Source organism: Coffea eugenioides, chromosome 3 (genome assembly GCF_003713205.1).
Source record: "Coffea eugenioides isolate CCC68of chromosome 3, Ceug_1.0, whole genome shotgun sequence".
Taxonomy (NCBI): Eukaryota; Viridiplantae; Streptophyta; class Magnoliopsida; order Gentianales; family Rubiaceae; genus Coffea; species Coffea eugenioides.
The window spans coordinates 35141865-35160753 of NC_040037.1; the positions used below are offsets into that span (position 1 = coordinate 35141865).

Sequence of the window (18889 nt, forward strand, 5' to 3'; positions counted from 1 at the left end):
AAGTACTAAATCTGATACATTTGAGCACATATCACATTCAATGATAGTGAATAGATTATCACTTAATTTGGAGGCAAGTTTTGTCCAGAAAATTCAGCGCCACTTAATTAATTTAGATATTCTATTTTTTGTTATCAAACGCATCTAAATATAAATCTTCTCTTCACCTTCTCTCTTTCTTCTTTCTAAAAAAAACTCTCTAACTAAAATTCCCTTCAACTCTCCCATGGGAGAGAGATCAGATTTTTCTGACCTTTCCCCATGGAAGGAACCCTCTCTATAGTTTCTTTTCATTTGTGTGGATAGTGAGAGTTTTTTCTCTCCTTAGGGTTGTCTAGCAAAAGTTTTCTTCCCTTCTAAATTTTTTAGTGAGAGTTTTATTCTCTCTAGGGATTCCTAGTGAGAGTTTTTGATAATTTTTCCATTTTTCTTTTATTAGAACTGCGTTTTTTTAGATTTTGATTATCAAATCTAAAATTCTCTTGGATCTATTCAACAGATCTCACTATAATATCTGGACTTGAAGCAGTTAATCAGTAGATCTGACGATTGAAAATATGCACAGATGTCCATGGAGTTATAATTATTTTATCTCATCTTTTTAATTTGGAGTTTAATTATGTAATTTTTATTGTTCGTTAGATCTGGAGTGTCCTTTCTTCATTTCTTCTTTTATATCTGTATATGTTTGACGATGTAATTTCTGCCATTAGTACAGATTTTAATGAAGTTATGATATTTTATCAAAAGAATGAATTAGAATAAATTAAAATCTGAATTCATTAAATTTAAGTGTTGAACTGTGTTATCAAATGGGACCTTAGTAAGAGTTTTCCTATTTCTTCTAGGGATTCTTATGGAGATTTTTTTTCTTATTTTATTGTCAGATCTAAATTTATTTCATATATGGATGTTAGATATGAATTTTTTTTTAATTTTGGATCTATTTCAATAGATCTCATTATCATTATTGGAGTTTCAAACCGTTAATTAGTAGATCTAACAATTTCAACATGCAAAGAAGGAAGATGTAACAATTTATCTATTAGAAGATAATTTTGAAAATTTTTATATTTTTCATATCTATTGTATCTATTAAATTGCAAATCTATAATTTTAGTGCATATTTAATTTGCTATTAGGGTGGTTATATAAATCAAATTGTGCTAAATGATTTCCAATAATCTATTAATAAAATTTGCTTTTTATCAAATTGAAGGGGCAGGACCCGTTGAGTTCACAAGAATCATACGTTTTTTTGTCTAAATGACAAACTAGATTTCCCTTTCTGCTATTTCAAAAACTTCATTTCTTTTTTCTAATGATGTTTTTGAAAAATGAACTTTATTAAGTGATTCAAAAGACTCTCCCATAGACAATATCTATCGGTACTTTCATTTCAAAGTTAGCAGAAAGAAGGAATCACTCAATTTTTTGGATAATAGAATATATAATTTTGTAGATTAGATATTTGCCAATACTTTCTATTCGTGCTGGATGATTTACAGCAATCTATTTATAAAATTTTCTTTTTATCAAAAAAAAAACTATTGTTATGTTGTATTGTATTTATAAACTTTCTCTATTTAACTTTATCTTTCCATATTATTAACACTTGAATTATATCTTAATGAGAACCTAGTGGGCACTCATTAGACAAATCATTTTTTCTTTGCATTTCAATTGGTTATCAACTGAGTTTGAAACAAATTTGGTTTCAAAAATTATTTGAATAATTAAATGATTATTGGGGTATACAAATTTTAAAATAAATATTTTAAAACTATAGTGATGGAATATGAGATTTTATTGGTAAGAAAGACATCAAAAAGGAAAACAACAGTCTTTCCAAAAATTCCTAAAAGTAGTTCATATAAATATTTACCTTCACTAGTTTTTATAATCACAATGGCTAACTACAAGAATTTGAAATCAATGCACACCAAATATACAAAAATTTATTTAGTGGTAACTATAATAAACTTGAGACTAACCATGCAAAAGAGAACAAGTATATGAGATATTAGTGGTATAAATAAATGAAATAAAAAAAAAAAAAAGAAAATATATTTAATTAGAATTTCTATTACCAATTTAATGTAATTTCATTCTAAATTGCATCTCATTTCATTTTAAACCCCTTAATGTCACTATTTAAAATTTAGGAGAACACAATGATTAAAAATCAAATATCGCAGACCAAAAGTGTAAATTCAAAATTGTTGTTTACGAACGACAAATTCATATTAAATATTTTAAAACTATAGTAATGGAATGTTAGAGTTTACTTAGTAAGAAAGACAACAAAAAATAAACAATGGTTTTTCAAAAATTCCTAAAAGTACTTCACATTGGTATCTACCTTCACTACTAGTTTTTATAATCACAATAGCTAACTACAAGAATTTGAAACCAAGAGGCACGACATATACAACAATTTATGTAGTAGCAACTATAATAAACTTAAGACTAACCATGCAAAAGAGACCAAGTATATGAGATATTAGTGATAGGAATAGATGAAACAAAAAATAAGAAAGGAGAAAAATGGATTTAAATAGAATTCATATTATCCATTTAAGTAAATTTCAATTTAAATTGAATCTCATTTCATTTTAAAATCCTTAATGTCACTATTTAAAATTTAGAAGAATGTAATGATTCAAAATCAAAATATTGGGGTCCAAATGCATAAACATAAAGTTGTTGACGAATGGTAATTTGATGTTGATCATTAGATGTTCGTAAATTTCCATTAGTTGTACTAAATATGCGTAAAATGATAAACGTTAGGGTTTAGATTTGTTTTAAACAAAATATTAAAGATCAAAATTAGTGTGATTCTTAACTTGGTGTAAACCTATACAAATTAGTGATCCATTTTTGTCACCCATGCTGAATTCTCATGCACCAAATCTCGCAAGAAATGCACTATTTTCTTAAGAATTACACCAACTAGGCACAACCGAGACCAGCCCCAATCCCATGTCTGTTAATCTAGTTACATGATCACATCTATTAAACATTCATCCAATCCCATGTTGCACAAACGAAGCATGTCTGCTAGCATCCCAATGCTATCAAAATGGAAAAACAAACAAAAAATGGGAAAAAAATTTCTATGCACCGTTCTAATTCTAGGAGATGCCGTAGCACAATATAAAAGAGGAAAATGGCCAGAAAAAATTGCTTAGTAATTAAGGTGCTATATGGATTTAGTAGAGATGTATTTGATCTATAATTATTGGTACAAGATGGAAAACATATTTGAATGCACAACCGTTGTGATTTTCAATTTTTATTTTTTTCTTCACTCATTAGAGTTCCTCTGTAAGAATATGAATATATGAAGGTGTAGAGAATGAGGAAAGGAAATAACAAATTGTTTTCAGAACTAATGTGCTTCAACTTTTACAAAGGGGACAAAAAAGAGGATTTTTGGTAATTGAAGCGGATTAAAAGGAGAATGTTGAAATTTCGGTGCGAATAGATAACTGATGCCAGTCGAAGACATTAAATTTCATCACATTTTGTTTGGTTTTGGACAGAAATTTGATTTGGCTTTATCACAGCTGTTGTTTCCCTTCCAAATGACTGGTTAAATCACAACCGTGATTTAGTTGGAACCGGGGGCAAAAAGGAACTAGTTGGACAACTTGCAAGGCCCCAAATTAAGGGAGTTTCATCCCCGTCAAATGAGAAGGTAATGGGGACAATATTACGTGGTACACTAAGTAATAGTTGTACTTGGTAGGCTTCCCTTGCCTAGTGCATATCAGACAAGGCCTAGCATAATAATTAAAAGATTTTTTTATTAGTACTGCATTGTCATATGGTGCTCATGGTAGTCAACACCATATGACAATAGCATAGTCAACTTAGTTTTGTTCTATTGTGGTGGTGAGCAATATTTCGATCTTGTTTGTAGAATCTAATAGCAAATCAAAATAAAATACTGAATTTCTTTTAAAAATGGTAGTGGAAAATAAGGTTCGGTTCCTTTAAAAACACCATCTGCTTTGCTTCTACGTACTAATCTAAATAGAAGCCAGTAAATCAGACAAAACTTCAAACTTTTTCTTTTCAAAACTTTTTCCTAACAAGGGAGGAGTGAGATTTAAGAAACGAGGAGGAGGTAGGGGATGAAACTTCAAACTACTACTCAACAGTTTTGAATAATAGTAAATGAGGTTAAGTACAAAAAATGAAGCTATTTTTCCTTCATGCATATTTTCTTTATGGACACCATGTATATGTGCAAACTTCTTGGAAGAAACTCAACATTTTTGTCATTTTTAATCTGGAACCTGAAGCATGAAATTGGGTCATTATCATTTCTCAATGATTTAGATAATCACCAAGTTCTTAAATTTTTTTTAAGCTTTTTTCTTCACTTCCTTCTTGAATCCTTTGACAATAAATTTCTTTCCCTGGTAATTGCCTGGTTATATGGGATATCAATGTATCCAAGGGCTAAATGAGCACTATTAGAAACTAGCCTTCGTCAATTTCCCATCCAATAGATTTCTTCTTTTCAGATAATCAAGACAAAATTTTAAGGGCAACAAAAATGTAGATGCTAAATCGTTAAGTAAAAGTTATAGCTGAAACGACTGCTAAGTTACTTTTGAAACCGACTTATTCCTTCTTCTCCTCACAGGTATTATAATTTTCACTATTATTTTGTTTGACCAACTATTCAGTAGATACAATTGTCATAATGATATTTTGCTCTTTTATACTCTTTTGATATCGAATTAATTGTTTTAATTTTGACTCCAATTTGGTTTAGCTGGAATTTGAACAAAAGTGTTTAAATTATACCATCATCTGCTTTTCACTATTATTAACAATTGCCAGACTAAAATCCCCCATGGCAATTTCTCAATAAACTGAAAGAAATACATAAATTTAGAACTGGCAACAATGAATTAGTTTTCGAAACTATCGAGGTGCTTAGCCAGTATGTTAAAAGGTGAAATAAAAAAACAATACGAGTTTCTTATATCACAAAAAAAATAGTATTTTTTATTTTTGCCAATAACAAAATACTTTAAAAGAATAAATAAATTATACCACTTATGCCTAAGGCAATTCCTTTCGTTTCTGATGTCCTTTTCAAATGAAGCAGACTGCTCAGGCTAGAGAGTTTTCATTTGTTTACGTTCCAAGCATTCCCTACTTTTGGGTCCATATCAACGATATGCACCACACAATAGTGTCGACATCAGTCCACATAATTTGAGATTCTAGATTATCATTCAAGAATTTTGTATTATCTCAGTAATCTGAGCAAAACAATCATTATCATCAAAATAATTAAACAAATTCTCGGCCAAGAGAATAAATCTAAAATATAAGAAAAAGTTGAATGAGGCTCAGCTATAAATACTGAATGAGTAGAGGCTATGTTCCTCACACTTACCTTCACTCATCACATATCCAACACTCAAACAATGGCCAATTTAAGTTTTTCTATGCTTGTTTTCGTCATTGCCTCCATCTATCCCGCATTTAGCTTCTGTAAAACCACATCATCTTCATCTATTGCTTCAGAACAACTGAAGTATTGGTATGAAAATGTACAAAACAACATGCCTGGAGCTCTTCTGTCCAAATTATCTCCCCTCAATAAAGATGATAGTGAGTTTTTCACTTCATCAGCATCCAAACAATCATTTTCATCTAATGCCAAGTTTTGCAGTCTTGCAAATCTGGCTTGTTATGCAGAGATGAATAGCATCAAGCCCTTAGGTAATGGTTATGGCTATAATAATAATAAAGCATCTCCAGGACTTGAAAATGTTGACCCTTTTTCCTTTTTTAGAATCTCCATTTTTAAACAGGGAAATAGAGTGCATCTCTCAAATTTGGAGGACCAGTTTCCTCAACGATCATTTCTTCCTTCTCAAATCGCTTCCAAAATTTCTCTAGATGAAAGTAATCTTGAGAAAGTATTTCCTCAATCTTTTGTGAACCCCAACACGAAAGGTAATATTGAAACTACACTTCTTTATTGTAACTCTGCAGCTTTAAAAGGAGAGATAAAAAGCTGTTCTACATCCCTCGAGAGCATGATTGAATTCTCAAAGGCTACATTAGGTAGCAAGGGCTTGGTTGCATTGACTACTAAAAGTACAGAGGGTTCAGGAAAAGAACTTATTATTCAAAAGATTAAAAAGCTTAATGTAAAAAAAATTGTGTCATGTCACGAGGTATTCCTCCCTTTTTCAACTTACTTTTGCCATATGCTCTCCTCGACTGAAATCTATGCAGTGGATGTAGTTGAACCTAAAACAAAAGCTCCAGTCAATACAATCTTAGCAATATGCCATATGGATACCTCTGCATGGCCATCATATCATGCAGCATTCAAGATACTCAAGCTCTCCCCGGGAAAAGGTGAAGCATGCCACTGGATGACACAAATTGATCTTCTTTGGATTAGTGCTGAGGAAAATGTGTAGGGTTAAACCTGAACAATTGCTTATTAGTGTGTATCTGCTTGTGTTGTATTATCATTCCTACCAACTTTGAGTGTTCTATTCTCCATTTACTGTGAACAAATAAAAGTGGTGTATGTATCCTTGCTTAATCATGTATTGCATATCTGTATTGTTGTTTTCATAAGAAGTTGATCCTTCTTTTTCGCTGTAAGGTTAGATATATATTCGAAGTTTGTTCTTGGCTATTTGATATTTCTTCATTGTATTTATGCTGCTTTCATATTGATATCTAATGCATTACCATGAACGTAAAGCATAATTTTTTTTCACACATAGTTTAAACAGATGCTTATGTTATTTCAGAAAAGGTAACAGTAAATCTGTAAGAACCAGAAATTATCATTTGAATGTTCAATTCAGATACAAAATGTGATGCTTAAAGGAACTCATGTTTTTTGGTTTTCTCTATGATTTTCTCATTTACTTGTTGACCGAAAAGGAGGGGGAATCTCAGTTGACCCTTCGTTAAGATTTTGTGGGCAAAAGTTCTAATATCTTTTGACACAACTTTGAACAATTGTGAGATCAGTAAGGGATAACAAGTTGAATTTGACAGGCTGATTAATATGTGTGTCGTCTTTTTTTTTTTTTTTTTTTAAGAGTGTGCCGTCTGCATATACAAAGTTTCATTAATTTTCTTAACACTGCCAACAATTGAATAAAATATAATAAATTTGAAGACTTAGAATGTAATGTATCTAAATTAGGATTTAACATACAAAGTGAAAATGAGATCACAAGTTAGGAAGTGAAAAGTAAAATTAATCCTCACTAATTATTTAATAATAGCCTAAGTACTTATCCATACTATGAGATATCCAATGATATCAAATTTGTCAGTTACTACAGAACAAGATACTTTTGTGCATAAATTCATGAAGTTTACACTGGACCAAAATCCCATTTGCTTGAGCATAAAGATGATGAAAACTTGAACTGATTGTCACACCAACTTAACTGAGAAAGGCCAAATGGATCTAGCAGACAGAAATGACTCAATCTACTACATTCAATGGCTCCAAACGAACTTAAAAAGGGGGCTCCAAAAAACTGTCTTGGATTATAAGAAACGCCAAATGGGCAGAGGGGCAGAGAAAGTTCAAAGTTTCAAACTTGTCGGGCAAGTGGTTTTTGTAAGCGCCATAAGTATTGCTATATATGGCAAAAACTTGGGTGAATCTGGTTCGTGGCCCTACCCATGAAACTTGTGGCTGTTAATCAGCCACGCCAAACTCTTGCTTCTTAGCCTTGAACAAATGCTTCTCACTTTCTCCATTCACCGACCATGGTTGCATAACAGTGCACACTCCTCCCAGAAACGAAAACGCAAGGAATGCGTGAAAGGAAGACGCGAACTTAATTACTTTAGATAGCAGAAGACCACTCTTCCGAAAAATAAACGAGCCATGCATAAAATTCTTCCACTTCAACTTGAATGAATCTCAAATTTTCAGCAAACCACATGATTACTGACACACAATCCAAACCCAAACCCAAACCCAAACCCAAACCCAAAATTCTCTAGATACACAAGATTCCTAATTTCCCAACACAAACCCACAGATAATTCAAAGTCAAATCCAATAAAAAAAAAAAAGAAAAAATCGTTCAAAACGTCCTTCGCATTTTGTAAAATAACTTTTTTCATCTCTTACTTTTAAAAGTATAATTTTATATTCCTTATAAATACACATTGGTGAAATTTGGTCATTACATAGGTTTTCCTGAATCGGATTATGTGAAATGTGATTTGATAATTTTGCCCTTAAACAATGATCATATACAAGACACATGGTGGATTCTGGTAAAAAACTAGTCAAAAACCTAGGTAATGACCAAATTTGACCAATGTGAATTTGTAAGAGATATAAAATTATACTTTCCAAAGTAAAGTACGAAAAAAGTCATTTTGCAAAATGTGAGGGACGTTTTGAACGATTTTTTCAAAAAAAAATCCTCAAAATTTACAATTTATGATGCAACAAAGTCTTCTAAGATTTTCCCAGAAGAGTCTTTCCATGCTTACTCAATCTTCATCATACCCGGTTGCCAACTTCATCTCACCATCATAATCTGAAAAGCGGAAAAATCAAAATGAAAAAGAACATAAGTTTAACCTTTTTAATGGATAAGATTTTCTTGTGTTTCAAAGCAAAATCAAAACAGAAAAAAATACACCATAACTAATTATTAATCTTGTAACCAGATCCTTGGAGGGCCTTGCAATTACTAATGCTAAAAGGCTAAATTTTGTCTCTTGATGAAAAAAAAAGGAAACAAAGAAATAAGAAATATTAGATGTGTAAATAATTATGTATACATCTTTGTGATACTTACTTGGAAGTATCTCATATGGCAATCTGCATTCCCCTTGACAATTTTGTTTCTTCACAATCTTTCAAAGTTTTTATTTTTTTCTTTCTCCCTCTAATTAATTGATCTTTTCCATAAACACAGCAAAGCCCAAAGAAGTATTTAATTTATGTAATTTAATTTGCCTAAACTCTCTTCAATTCCTTTCCAGAAGAAACTTGACGAATGAGGAGAAAATTTAAATCTGGAGAACAGTTGGGTTTATTTCTCCAAAGCTAGGTTTCTTTACTGCCTTTTCGTTTTCATTGTTTTTGCTGAAGAAGACAAGAACGCGAACTCTGTTTAACTTTTATATGTGTGTGTACACTAGATTTGAAGGTTTGTAAGGCAAAATGGAGCCAGTACTGAAACAAACTAAAAATATGTGAAGAAAATTTTTAGTGACTCGTATCTGGCTGTAAACGAACAGACATTTTATTTTGAACGAACAAACATTTTTATTTTGAAGACATTTTTAGTATATTTAAAAGGTAAGTTCGAGAATTTTAGCTTGCTTGGCTACTAACTTGATCCATAGAACTCACCAACCTAAGTTGTTAACATGTAATTATATAAGAGTACCAACCAACTAAAAATATATATAGATACAATTGAATACTGTGAAGGAAGGTGATTATGGTATTTTATGTAAAAAGAACAAAAAAATTGCTAAACATATATAAATTACTTGTTTTACAACGGCAAAAGAAAATAGGACTTACCTCGTGACATTGCTGTTTCTCTTGCGTAAGTCTCCATTGAATTATATGTCAATATCTTATAAACAAATATCAACGTAGCATTCACAAAATTATAGGAGGCTTAGTTTGGATTGAGAAATTTTATGAACTATTTGAAATCTATCCAAATTGTTTGAATTGTTTAAATTGTTTAGGTGATATTTTGGATTTGTAATTCACCAATTTTCTAAATATATTTTAAATATATACCAATTAATGATTTACATCCAAATACCTCCTAAGTAATCTAAACAACTAAAAAGATTTGAGAGAATTAAATTTTTCATCAAATCCCTTAATCCATAGCAGCCTAATAGTATAGTATAGACAAAAATATCAAATGTCGTGAGCCAACAACCATGGAGCAAAACATCTCCATCTTCCAAGAAAATGTAAATGGATAAATGAAAGTATAATAGGCACATTTCCATGACTGGATTTTGCTCACTTGAACACTAAAAGTAGCTCTTATCTAGAACTTTATTTTGGCACTTAAAGATACTTTTTCGTATGAAATTTGCCTTCAATAAGCAATACTCTCAATTAATATCTTTGACACAACTCAATTGAAAAATTGTGAGATAAGTCAGGGGTAAAAAAGTTGAATTTAACATGCTGACAAATAGCTGTGTGATGTGCGTACATGAAAGTTCCATTAATTTTCTTATTACCATCAACAATTGGATTAAATATGATAAATTTAAAAATTTAGAATGTATTGTTTCTAACATTAAAAAATTTAGACAACAAAGCAAAAATGAGTCATAAGATAAACGGTGCAAAGTGCAATTAGTAATGAGTCATAAGATAACCGGTACAAAGTGAAATTAGTCCTTCCTAATTAAATAGCCTAAGTACTTGTCCATAGTATTTTTTTTTTTTTTTTTTTTTGTCATTACTGTGGGTATCCGGGTCTACACCCGACTAATCCCACAGCGCTCCAGCAGAGCGGGCCCGACCGATGCTGAAGAAGATAACAACTGGGTTGCTGATCGGGATCAAACCCAGGTGAAACTCACCTAAGGAGGTTATTTCCACTAGCAGACCAACCCAGAGGGCGAGTACTTGTCCATAGTATGAGATATCTAAATTTGTCGGTTACTATAGAACAATACATTTTTGTGCATAAATTTGTGAAGTTTACAATTGACAAATATCCCATTTGCTTGAGCATAAAGATGACGAAAGCCTGAACTGGAAACAGCATATAGTAATTCCTTTCGCTAGTCAACTGTAGTCACATCAACTTAACTGAGAAAGGCCAAATGGGACTAGCAGACAAAAAAAAAAAAAAAAAAAAAAACAGAAACGACACAATCTGCTACATATCTTACGCACAATGGTCCCAAAGGCCTTAAACGGGGCTCCAAAAAACGTGTCATGGATTAAAAGAAACGCCAAAAGGGCAGAGTAGCAGAGAAAGTTCAAATTTTCAAACTTGTCTTTTTTTTTTTTAAGTCGAAACGGAAGGATTCAAAGTTTCAACTTGTCGAGTATGCAAGCTCCATAAACTCCACTTTGACTCCCTAAATTTATATTACTTTTTCACTTTGTATTCTAAATTTTAATTTAAATACCTTGCACCATGAATTTTTAATTTTAAAAGCTGTGCATCCTTTACTTTCAAGTTCGTCCCATTTAAATTCAATCAATATTGTGCATACAAAATTAACCAGATAAAAGATGGTGAAAGTTAATTATAAAGTTTTGTTTTATTCTACTTAGATTCCTTTGCTTTTTTTTTTTTACCACATTAAGTACATTGTCATTTACGTAAATTGTCACAATCACTACTATTATTAGCAAAATTATTGAGATAAAAGACTATGCAAATTAATAATAATATATTATTTTATTTTTGTTACGATACTTTGACACCTTTTGGTCACTTTTGGCACATTATCATTTATTTGTTGGATTCTCTATGTTGATTAAACCTAAATAAGACAAACTTGAGAATTTAGGATGAAAATGTCTAAAATTGAAGTTTAGTATATAAAATGGAAAAGTGATACAAATTCAGGGGTGCAAAATGGAGTTATATGTATGTGTGTGTGTGTGTGTGTATATATATATATATATATACACATACACATATATGTATGTATGTATGTATGTATGTATGTATGTCTATCTCTGTGTGTTTGTAAAGCAAAAATAGAGTCAATACTGAAACAAACTAAAACTACGTGAAGAAAATAGTGACAACAAACATTTTATTTTGAAGACATTTTTTAGCGTACTTAAAGGCAAGTTCGAGAGTTTTAACTTGCCTGGCTACTGAATTGATATGCAAATCGCCAACTTAAGTTGTAAATATGTGATTATTTAAGAGTGCCATCACGGAAGGTGATTATGGTATTTATTTTGGGCAAAAAAAAAATTCCTTGTTAAACATACATAAATTACTTGTTTTACAATGACAAAAGTAAATCAGACTTACCTCGCAACTTTGCTCTTTCCCTTGCGTAAGTTTCCATTGAATTATTTGTCAGTATCTTATAAACAAATATCAATGTAGTATTTACCAAATTATATAAGGCTTCATTTGGATTAAGTCTTTTTATGAAGGATTTAAAATTCACTCAAATCATTGACATTGTTTAAATTATTAAGAGGCATTTGGATTTGTAATTCAGCAAATTTTTTAAATACATTTTAAATAATCGATTAATTAATAATTTACAAATCCAAATACCTCCTGAATAATTTAAATAATTAGAGGAATTTAAGAAAATCTTAAATTTTTTTGCCAAATCTCTTAATACAAACGGAGCCTGATAGTATCGCATAGACAACAATATCAAATATCGTAAGCCAACAACCGAGGAGCAAAACATCTCCATCTGCCAAGAAATGTAAATGGATAAACGAAGGATAATAGGCGCTTTTCCATTACTGGATTTTGCACACTTGGACACTTAAAAGTAGCTCTACTGTCTTGCCCAGAACCTAATTTTGACACTTAAAAGAGACTTTTTCTTATATGAACTTTGGCTCCAATAAGCAATATTCTCAATTAATTTAAGAAGGAATTAATCTTGATATATATATATAAAAAAGAGGTAGTAAAACTAATTGACATGGGTAATTTGGGAGGTAATCAAATTGGTGAATTTGATTATGACTATTAAGAGGCTTTTTTGTATGACCTTTGGCTCCAATAAGCAACACTCTCTATTAATTTAGGAGGGACATAATCTTTATAAAAAGGGAAAAATAAACTATTTTCCAGCAGATTGGGAGGAGGGAATTTAAAAGAAATTTGGTATAACTAAATAAATGATTGTAAGACTAACTTTGGAAAAGTACAAAAGAGGAAGCTAGAAAATTGTCCTATACACAAACTGGGGAGAAAACATTTTTTTTAAAAGTTTTAATCCAGTGAAACTTGCAAAATTTCATTGGGGCATTAATATTTAATTACCAAGTTCCTGATTTAACTACACTTGTTGTTACTTCTTTTTCTTTACTTTCTTCTTGAATTCATTTACAATAACTGTCTAGCTCTAGTGATTGCAAGATTATATATAACATTCACATATCCGAGGACTAGAAGAATATACGTAGAAAGAGCTTTTGGCTTTCGCTAGTTGCCTATCTAATAGACTTTTTATTTCAGATAATTAGGATAAAACATTGGGGACTAAGGAGATGTAAATGCTATATCATTAAGTAAAGTCATTAGTATAATCTGACAAATTACTTTATTAAAAGAATAAAAAGAATTCTCAGCTACCTTTTTTTGTTTTTTGTGCTCAGCCACTTCTTAGACCACAATATTCCTTCTTCTCTTCACAAGTATCATTATTTTCACTACTGATTTACATGACCAACTATTGTTGTATAACACATACAACTTGGACAATGCAATTTTACTCTTTTCATATCAAATAAATTGTTTTAATTTAGACTCCAAATTTGGTTTAGCTGAATAAAAACTCATTTTTTCTTGCGTGTCATTAGTTTGTTAATTACCAATTTGATAGTTGATTGCATTGATTCAAGCTGGCTTTAGAATGCAAAATGTACAGATATGCTCAGTCATTTTTGGTTTAAAGACTACAGCTTTGGCATTTTAATCTTGTGATGTCCCCAAAAAATAGAACAAGCTTATAAACCCGAAGAACTGACCTATGCATGGAGAGAGGTAAAAGAAGGGTTGCCTGAAAGTTTGGTAGAAAAAGGTTCTGCATCTACCTTGTCTCATTGCATCATTTCCTTTGAGTTTATCTTTTCCATCATGTTCATTCTTGTTTAGAACTTTTTTCAAATCTAACCATACATGTTTTATGCAAGTTTGGGCAATTAAACTTTCACATGTAAAATAAGTAAGTGCATTGATCTTTAGCAAAGAGATACGAAAAACATAAAGGATTACTATTTGATTTTGTCGTTTGTGCTTAAAAAGATGATATAGTTTCTAAACTAAAGTTCAACATAGAGAAATCAACAGGAAATATAGAAAATTTGAAATTTATCCATCTCACTTGAATTGGCAAGTAAAACCAAAGTATTTGACTAAAAATTGCCGGACTCAAATCTCCAATGGCAACTTCTCAGAAGTATTTGATATGAAACTAGGAACAATATATTTAGTTTTCCAAACAGTGAGTAGTATGTCAAAAACTGAAAAAAAAAAACAAGGAATTTCTTGTTTCCCTTGAAAAAAAAAAGATTGTGTAGGAAATTAAACCAAGCTATTTTAGTATTTAGTTTCCTAATTTTTTTTGGTGCCATATTTGTTTAGTTCCCACATTAGATTAGGAAATCTCAAAGTAGTTTCCAAGTAAGTTTTGGTTTACAATTATAGTTGTTTTGGAAAACTTTGCGATCCATAAATACTACTAGTCTAGTAGGTTGTTATTTGAAAAGTTGAGTTGAAGAGTTGAGTCGAATCTTGAGAATAGGTTTGAGAGAAAGTTTCATAGTTGAGATTTGTAAGTTGTCGTGAGTGAAACGACTTGATATTTGTTATTGTTGGGTATTGAGTTAAATAAATTATTGAGTGTTTGTTGTGTATTTATTCTCTTCCTCTTTTCACATATTTTTATATGTGTTAAAATTATTTTCACCGTACGTGTATTTTTCGTGCTAACAAGTGGTATCAAAACTCTAAACTTTGATCCTAGGGCTTGTTTTCAAAATTGGAGCACAAGATCAGAAGATTTATTTTTGACAATTTGGACACAGAATTGGTCCAAATTGAGTGGAGATTAAATAATTAAAATATGGATCCGCATTATTTACAACATTATCCTGTTTTTTATCTTTGATGGTAAAAACAATTTTGAGACTTGGAGGTCGATGATGAAGAATTTTTTCAAAAATATTGTAGTTTGGAATATTATCTAAAAGGGGTTCACGGAACCTATAGTAGGTACAGAATTATCAAACAATACAGTTAAACAATTAGAGAGGAATAGACAGTTGAATTGCAAGGCATTCTACTAGTTTGGCACCCAAGTCCAGTCCAGTTACATGTAGTGAAACAATTCATACATGCAAAAACAGCAAAGGAGGCTTGAAAATTTTTGATAAATTCCTATGGTCATGGTGAAGAAGGAAAAAAAAAGAAGAAATAAAATTTTTTAATGAGACAAAGAAAAAAAAAACTGTAGAAGTTGTGGGTACACATGAAGATGAAAAATTTATGACTCAACAAGAAATTTCACAAGTAGTTGAGAAAGAAAATGAAATCGTTGGTTAAAGTAAAGAAGTGATTAAAAATCGTGATGATACAGAAATTGTTAATTTTGTCGAGATTGATGAATTCTTTGAAGAGAAAATTCATGTAATAGAATTGGTTGACTTCAATTATGAAGTGGACGATTTAGTTGAAGGTTGTGATACAACTAAGGTTGATGCAATTGTCAATGTGTATCAATCAACAAAAAAACATGGTGATGTTAAAAATCTTGATGGTGAAAATTATGAATTTTTTATATTGGGAGATTTTCTTAGTGACGTGGATAAATTAAAATGTGGAGTATGCGAAGAAGAATGTGTGGATATGTTTAAATTTTTTGACAAGAGTGATCAAGCGAAGAATTTATTTGAGAAGTACAAGTTTTGTCCACTACCACGCATGAAAATGAAATTGAAAATTCACTACAAGTTGGTGATTTACGTCATTCATACAGTGACCGAATCGTTCATGGAGATTCAAGCTCGTGATGGCATTAGAGATGACAACATCAAGAACTTGGTTGAAGGGAGGCAATATAAGAAATTAAACCAAACTACTTTAGTATTTAGTTTTCTAATTCTTTTTGGGGCCATATTTGTTTAGTTTCCACATTAGATTAGAAAATCTCAACTTACTTTTCAAATAAGTTTTGGTTTATAATTATAGTTGTTTTAGGAAACTTTGCGGTATATAAATACTACCAGTCTAATAGGTTGTTATTTGAAGAGATGAGTTGAATCTTGAGAATAGATTTGAGAGAAAGTTTCATAGTTGAGATTTGTGAGTTATCGTGAGTAAAATGGCTTGATATTTGTTATTGTTGGGTATTTTAAATAAATTATTAAGTGTTTGTTGTGTATTTATTTTCCTCCACTTCGCATATATTTTTATATATGTTAAAATTGCTTCAGCCGTGCATGTATTTTTCGTGCTAACAGGTTGCCTACGATAAAATATTTTAAAATATTACCACTTATGTCTAAGGCAATTCCTGGCCTTTCTGATGTCCTTTTCACATGAGGCAGACGTCTGAGGCTAGAGAGTTTCATTTGTCTTCTGAAAAATATGAAAAAGTTGAACAAGGTTCGACTATAAATACCGAATGAACTGAAGCTATAGTCCACTCCATTCATCCTCGCTTATCAAATCTCCAACATCCATGGCCAACTTAAGTTTTTCTATGCTTCTTTTCGTCATTGCCAGCATTTACGCTGCATTTAGCTTTTGCAAAAGCACAGCATTTTCATCTACTGCTTCAGAACAACTGAAGTATTGGCATGAAAATGACTCTGAATTTTTCACTTCATTAGCATCCAAACATCTTTTTCATCTAATGCCAATTTTTGCAGTCTTGCAAATCTAGCTTGTTATGCGGAGATGAATAGCATCAAGCCCTTAGGCAATAATGCCGGCTATAACATTCATAAAGCACCTCCAGGACTTGAATATGTTGACCCTTTCCTTTTTTAGAGTCTCCATTCTTAAACGAGGAAATAGAGTGGATCTCTCCAATTTGGAGAACCAGTTTTTTAACTTGGATTTCTTCCTTCTCAAATTGCATCCAAAATTTCTCTAGATGAAACTATGCTTGAGAAAGTACTTCCTCGATCTTTTGTGAACCCCAACACAAAAGGAATATTGATACTACACTTCTTTATTGTAATTCTACAGCTTTAAAAGGAGAGGTAAAAAATTGTCCTACATCCCTAAAGGCAATGATTGAATTCTCAAAGATTACATTAGGAGCTTATAGAAGGTTGGTTGCATTGACTGCTAAAAGTATAGAACGTTCAGGAAAAGAGCTTATTATTCAAAAAATCAAAAAGCTTAATGTAAAAAAAAATGTCGTGTCAGGAGGTATTCCTTCCTTTTTCAACTTACTTTTGCCATATGCTCTCCTCAACTGAAATCTATGCAGTGGATGTAGATGAACCTAAAACAAAAAATTCCAGTCAATACAATCTTTGCAATATGTCATATGGACACCTCTGCATGGTCATCATATCATGCAGCATTCAAGATGCTCAAGCTCTCGCCGGGAAAAGGTGAAGCGTGCCACTGGATTACACATATTGATCTTCTTTGGATTGGTGCTAGAAAGGATATGGTGTAGGGTTGAAACTCAACAACCGCTTATTACTTATTAGCATCTCTGCTTGTGTTGTTTTAACATTCCTATCGACTTTGGTCGTCTTATTGTCCACTTAGTGCTGACAAATAAAAATTAAGTGGTGTGCGAATCCTTGCTTAATCACATATCACATACTTGTAGCGTTGTTCTCATAAGAAGTTGATCCTTGTTTTTTCAATGTAAAAGCTTGATACATAGCAGAAGTTTTTCAAATGCAATTTGATGTTATTATTTTGTATTTATGCTGCTTGCATGTTGATATCCAATCGATTACCTTGAACATAAGCCATTGTTTAATAGATTATTATGTTAATTGAGGAAAGGTAACTACACAAATCTTTAAAAAGTACTATGAGTATTGAGCATTTGAAGTATCAGTTCGGCCATAAAATGTGATGCTCAAAGCAACTCACGTTTTGTTTATAACAGTACATCATCTTTCATTTCATTTACTTGGTCAAGGAGGTCTAATCTAATAACTAAAGTTGAGATTTCAAAAAATTTGAGACCTCACATTCTTTCACCTCCTTCCAGCTTTTTAAAACCCACCCCTTCCCTATTAAAAAAACAAATCCATTTACTTGTGAAGGAAAGGATAGGAAATCTTAGTTGGCTCATTAATTAAAGGTTTGTTGACAGAAATTTAGGTTCTAATATCTACTGACACAACTCTGGTAGTTAAATTTAACTTTGAACCCTTACACTATAGATGCACTCTTACTTTAGTCCTTAAGCTTTTAATTTTAGAAAATTTAATCTAGCAAATAACTAAACATTAGTTTACGTTTTTGAAGCAAAGAGAAATTATGAAGATTTACCTTGCGATTTTGTTCTTTCTCTTGAGGAACACTCCTTTGTGTTATGTATGATATCTTACGAACAAATATTTAATATTCTGTATGTAATTGTCCTCCAGCAAATTGCACTTGCATGCACTTGGTTATATTTTAAGAAAAAATTGCACAACAAGAATTAGGAGTGTAAATGAACCTAATCAAATCCAACGTCCTAATGTTCAAACTTATTTGATTTTTTTAATAACTTTAAAATTTTGTTTAAACTTGGCTTGTTTATTTATCAAACCAAAATTGAACGACCTTTTCCTTACCAAATTTGAATGTTATCGAACATAAAACACCATTCGACCTTGCCTTGACTAAATAGTGAACCGAAATCGAACGAACTATTATCAAACCAAGTTTGATTCAAGTGTTAAATAATTTGATTTATCTGTCAACCCAAACAACAATTATACACAAAGAAGATTGAGTTTTCAAAACTTAATTATTCCTTAAGTTACTTCATGGAAGATACTAAAATTAAACAGTCAGGCCTATTGGAGACCTTAGTCTTAGGCCATTCAGCCTTATCTTACTCCTTTCTACTCTGTCATGCTTTTTCCCCTTCAAAAACCACCCTCAAAACCCACGCAGCTTTGTTCAGATAAAGAACGAGATTAGAAATGAAATTT

The 18889-nt window shown here is 31.3% G+C and overlaps 1 protein-coding gene across 1 annotated transcript; it reads left to right on the forward strand.

The window, feature by feature from the left end:
• The first annotated feature begins 5456 nt into the window (after window positions 1-5456).
• On the forward strand, window positions 5457-6467 carry LOC113766482 (BURP domain-containing protein 16-like). Its single transcript, XM_027310671.1, has one exon. The coding sequence runs from the start codon at window positions 5457-5459 to the stop codon at window positions 6465-6467; it is 1011 nt and encodes a 336-aa protein (XP_027166472.1).
• Window positions 6468-18889: the final 12422 nt, after the last annotated feature.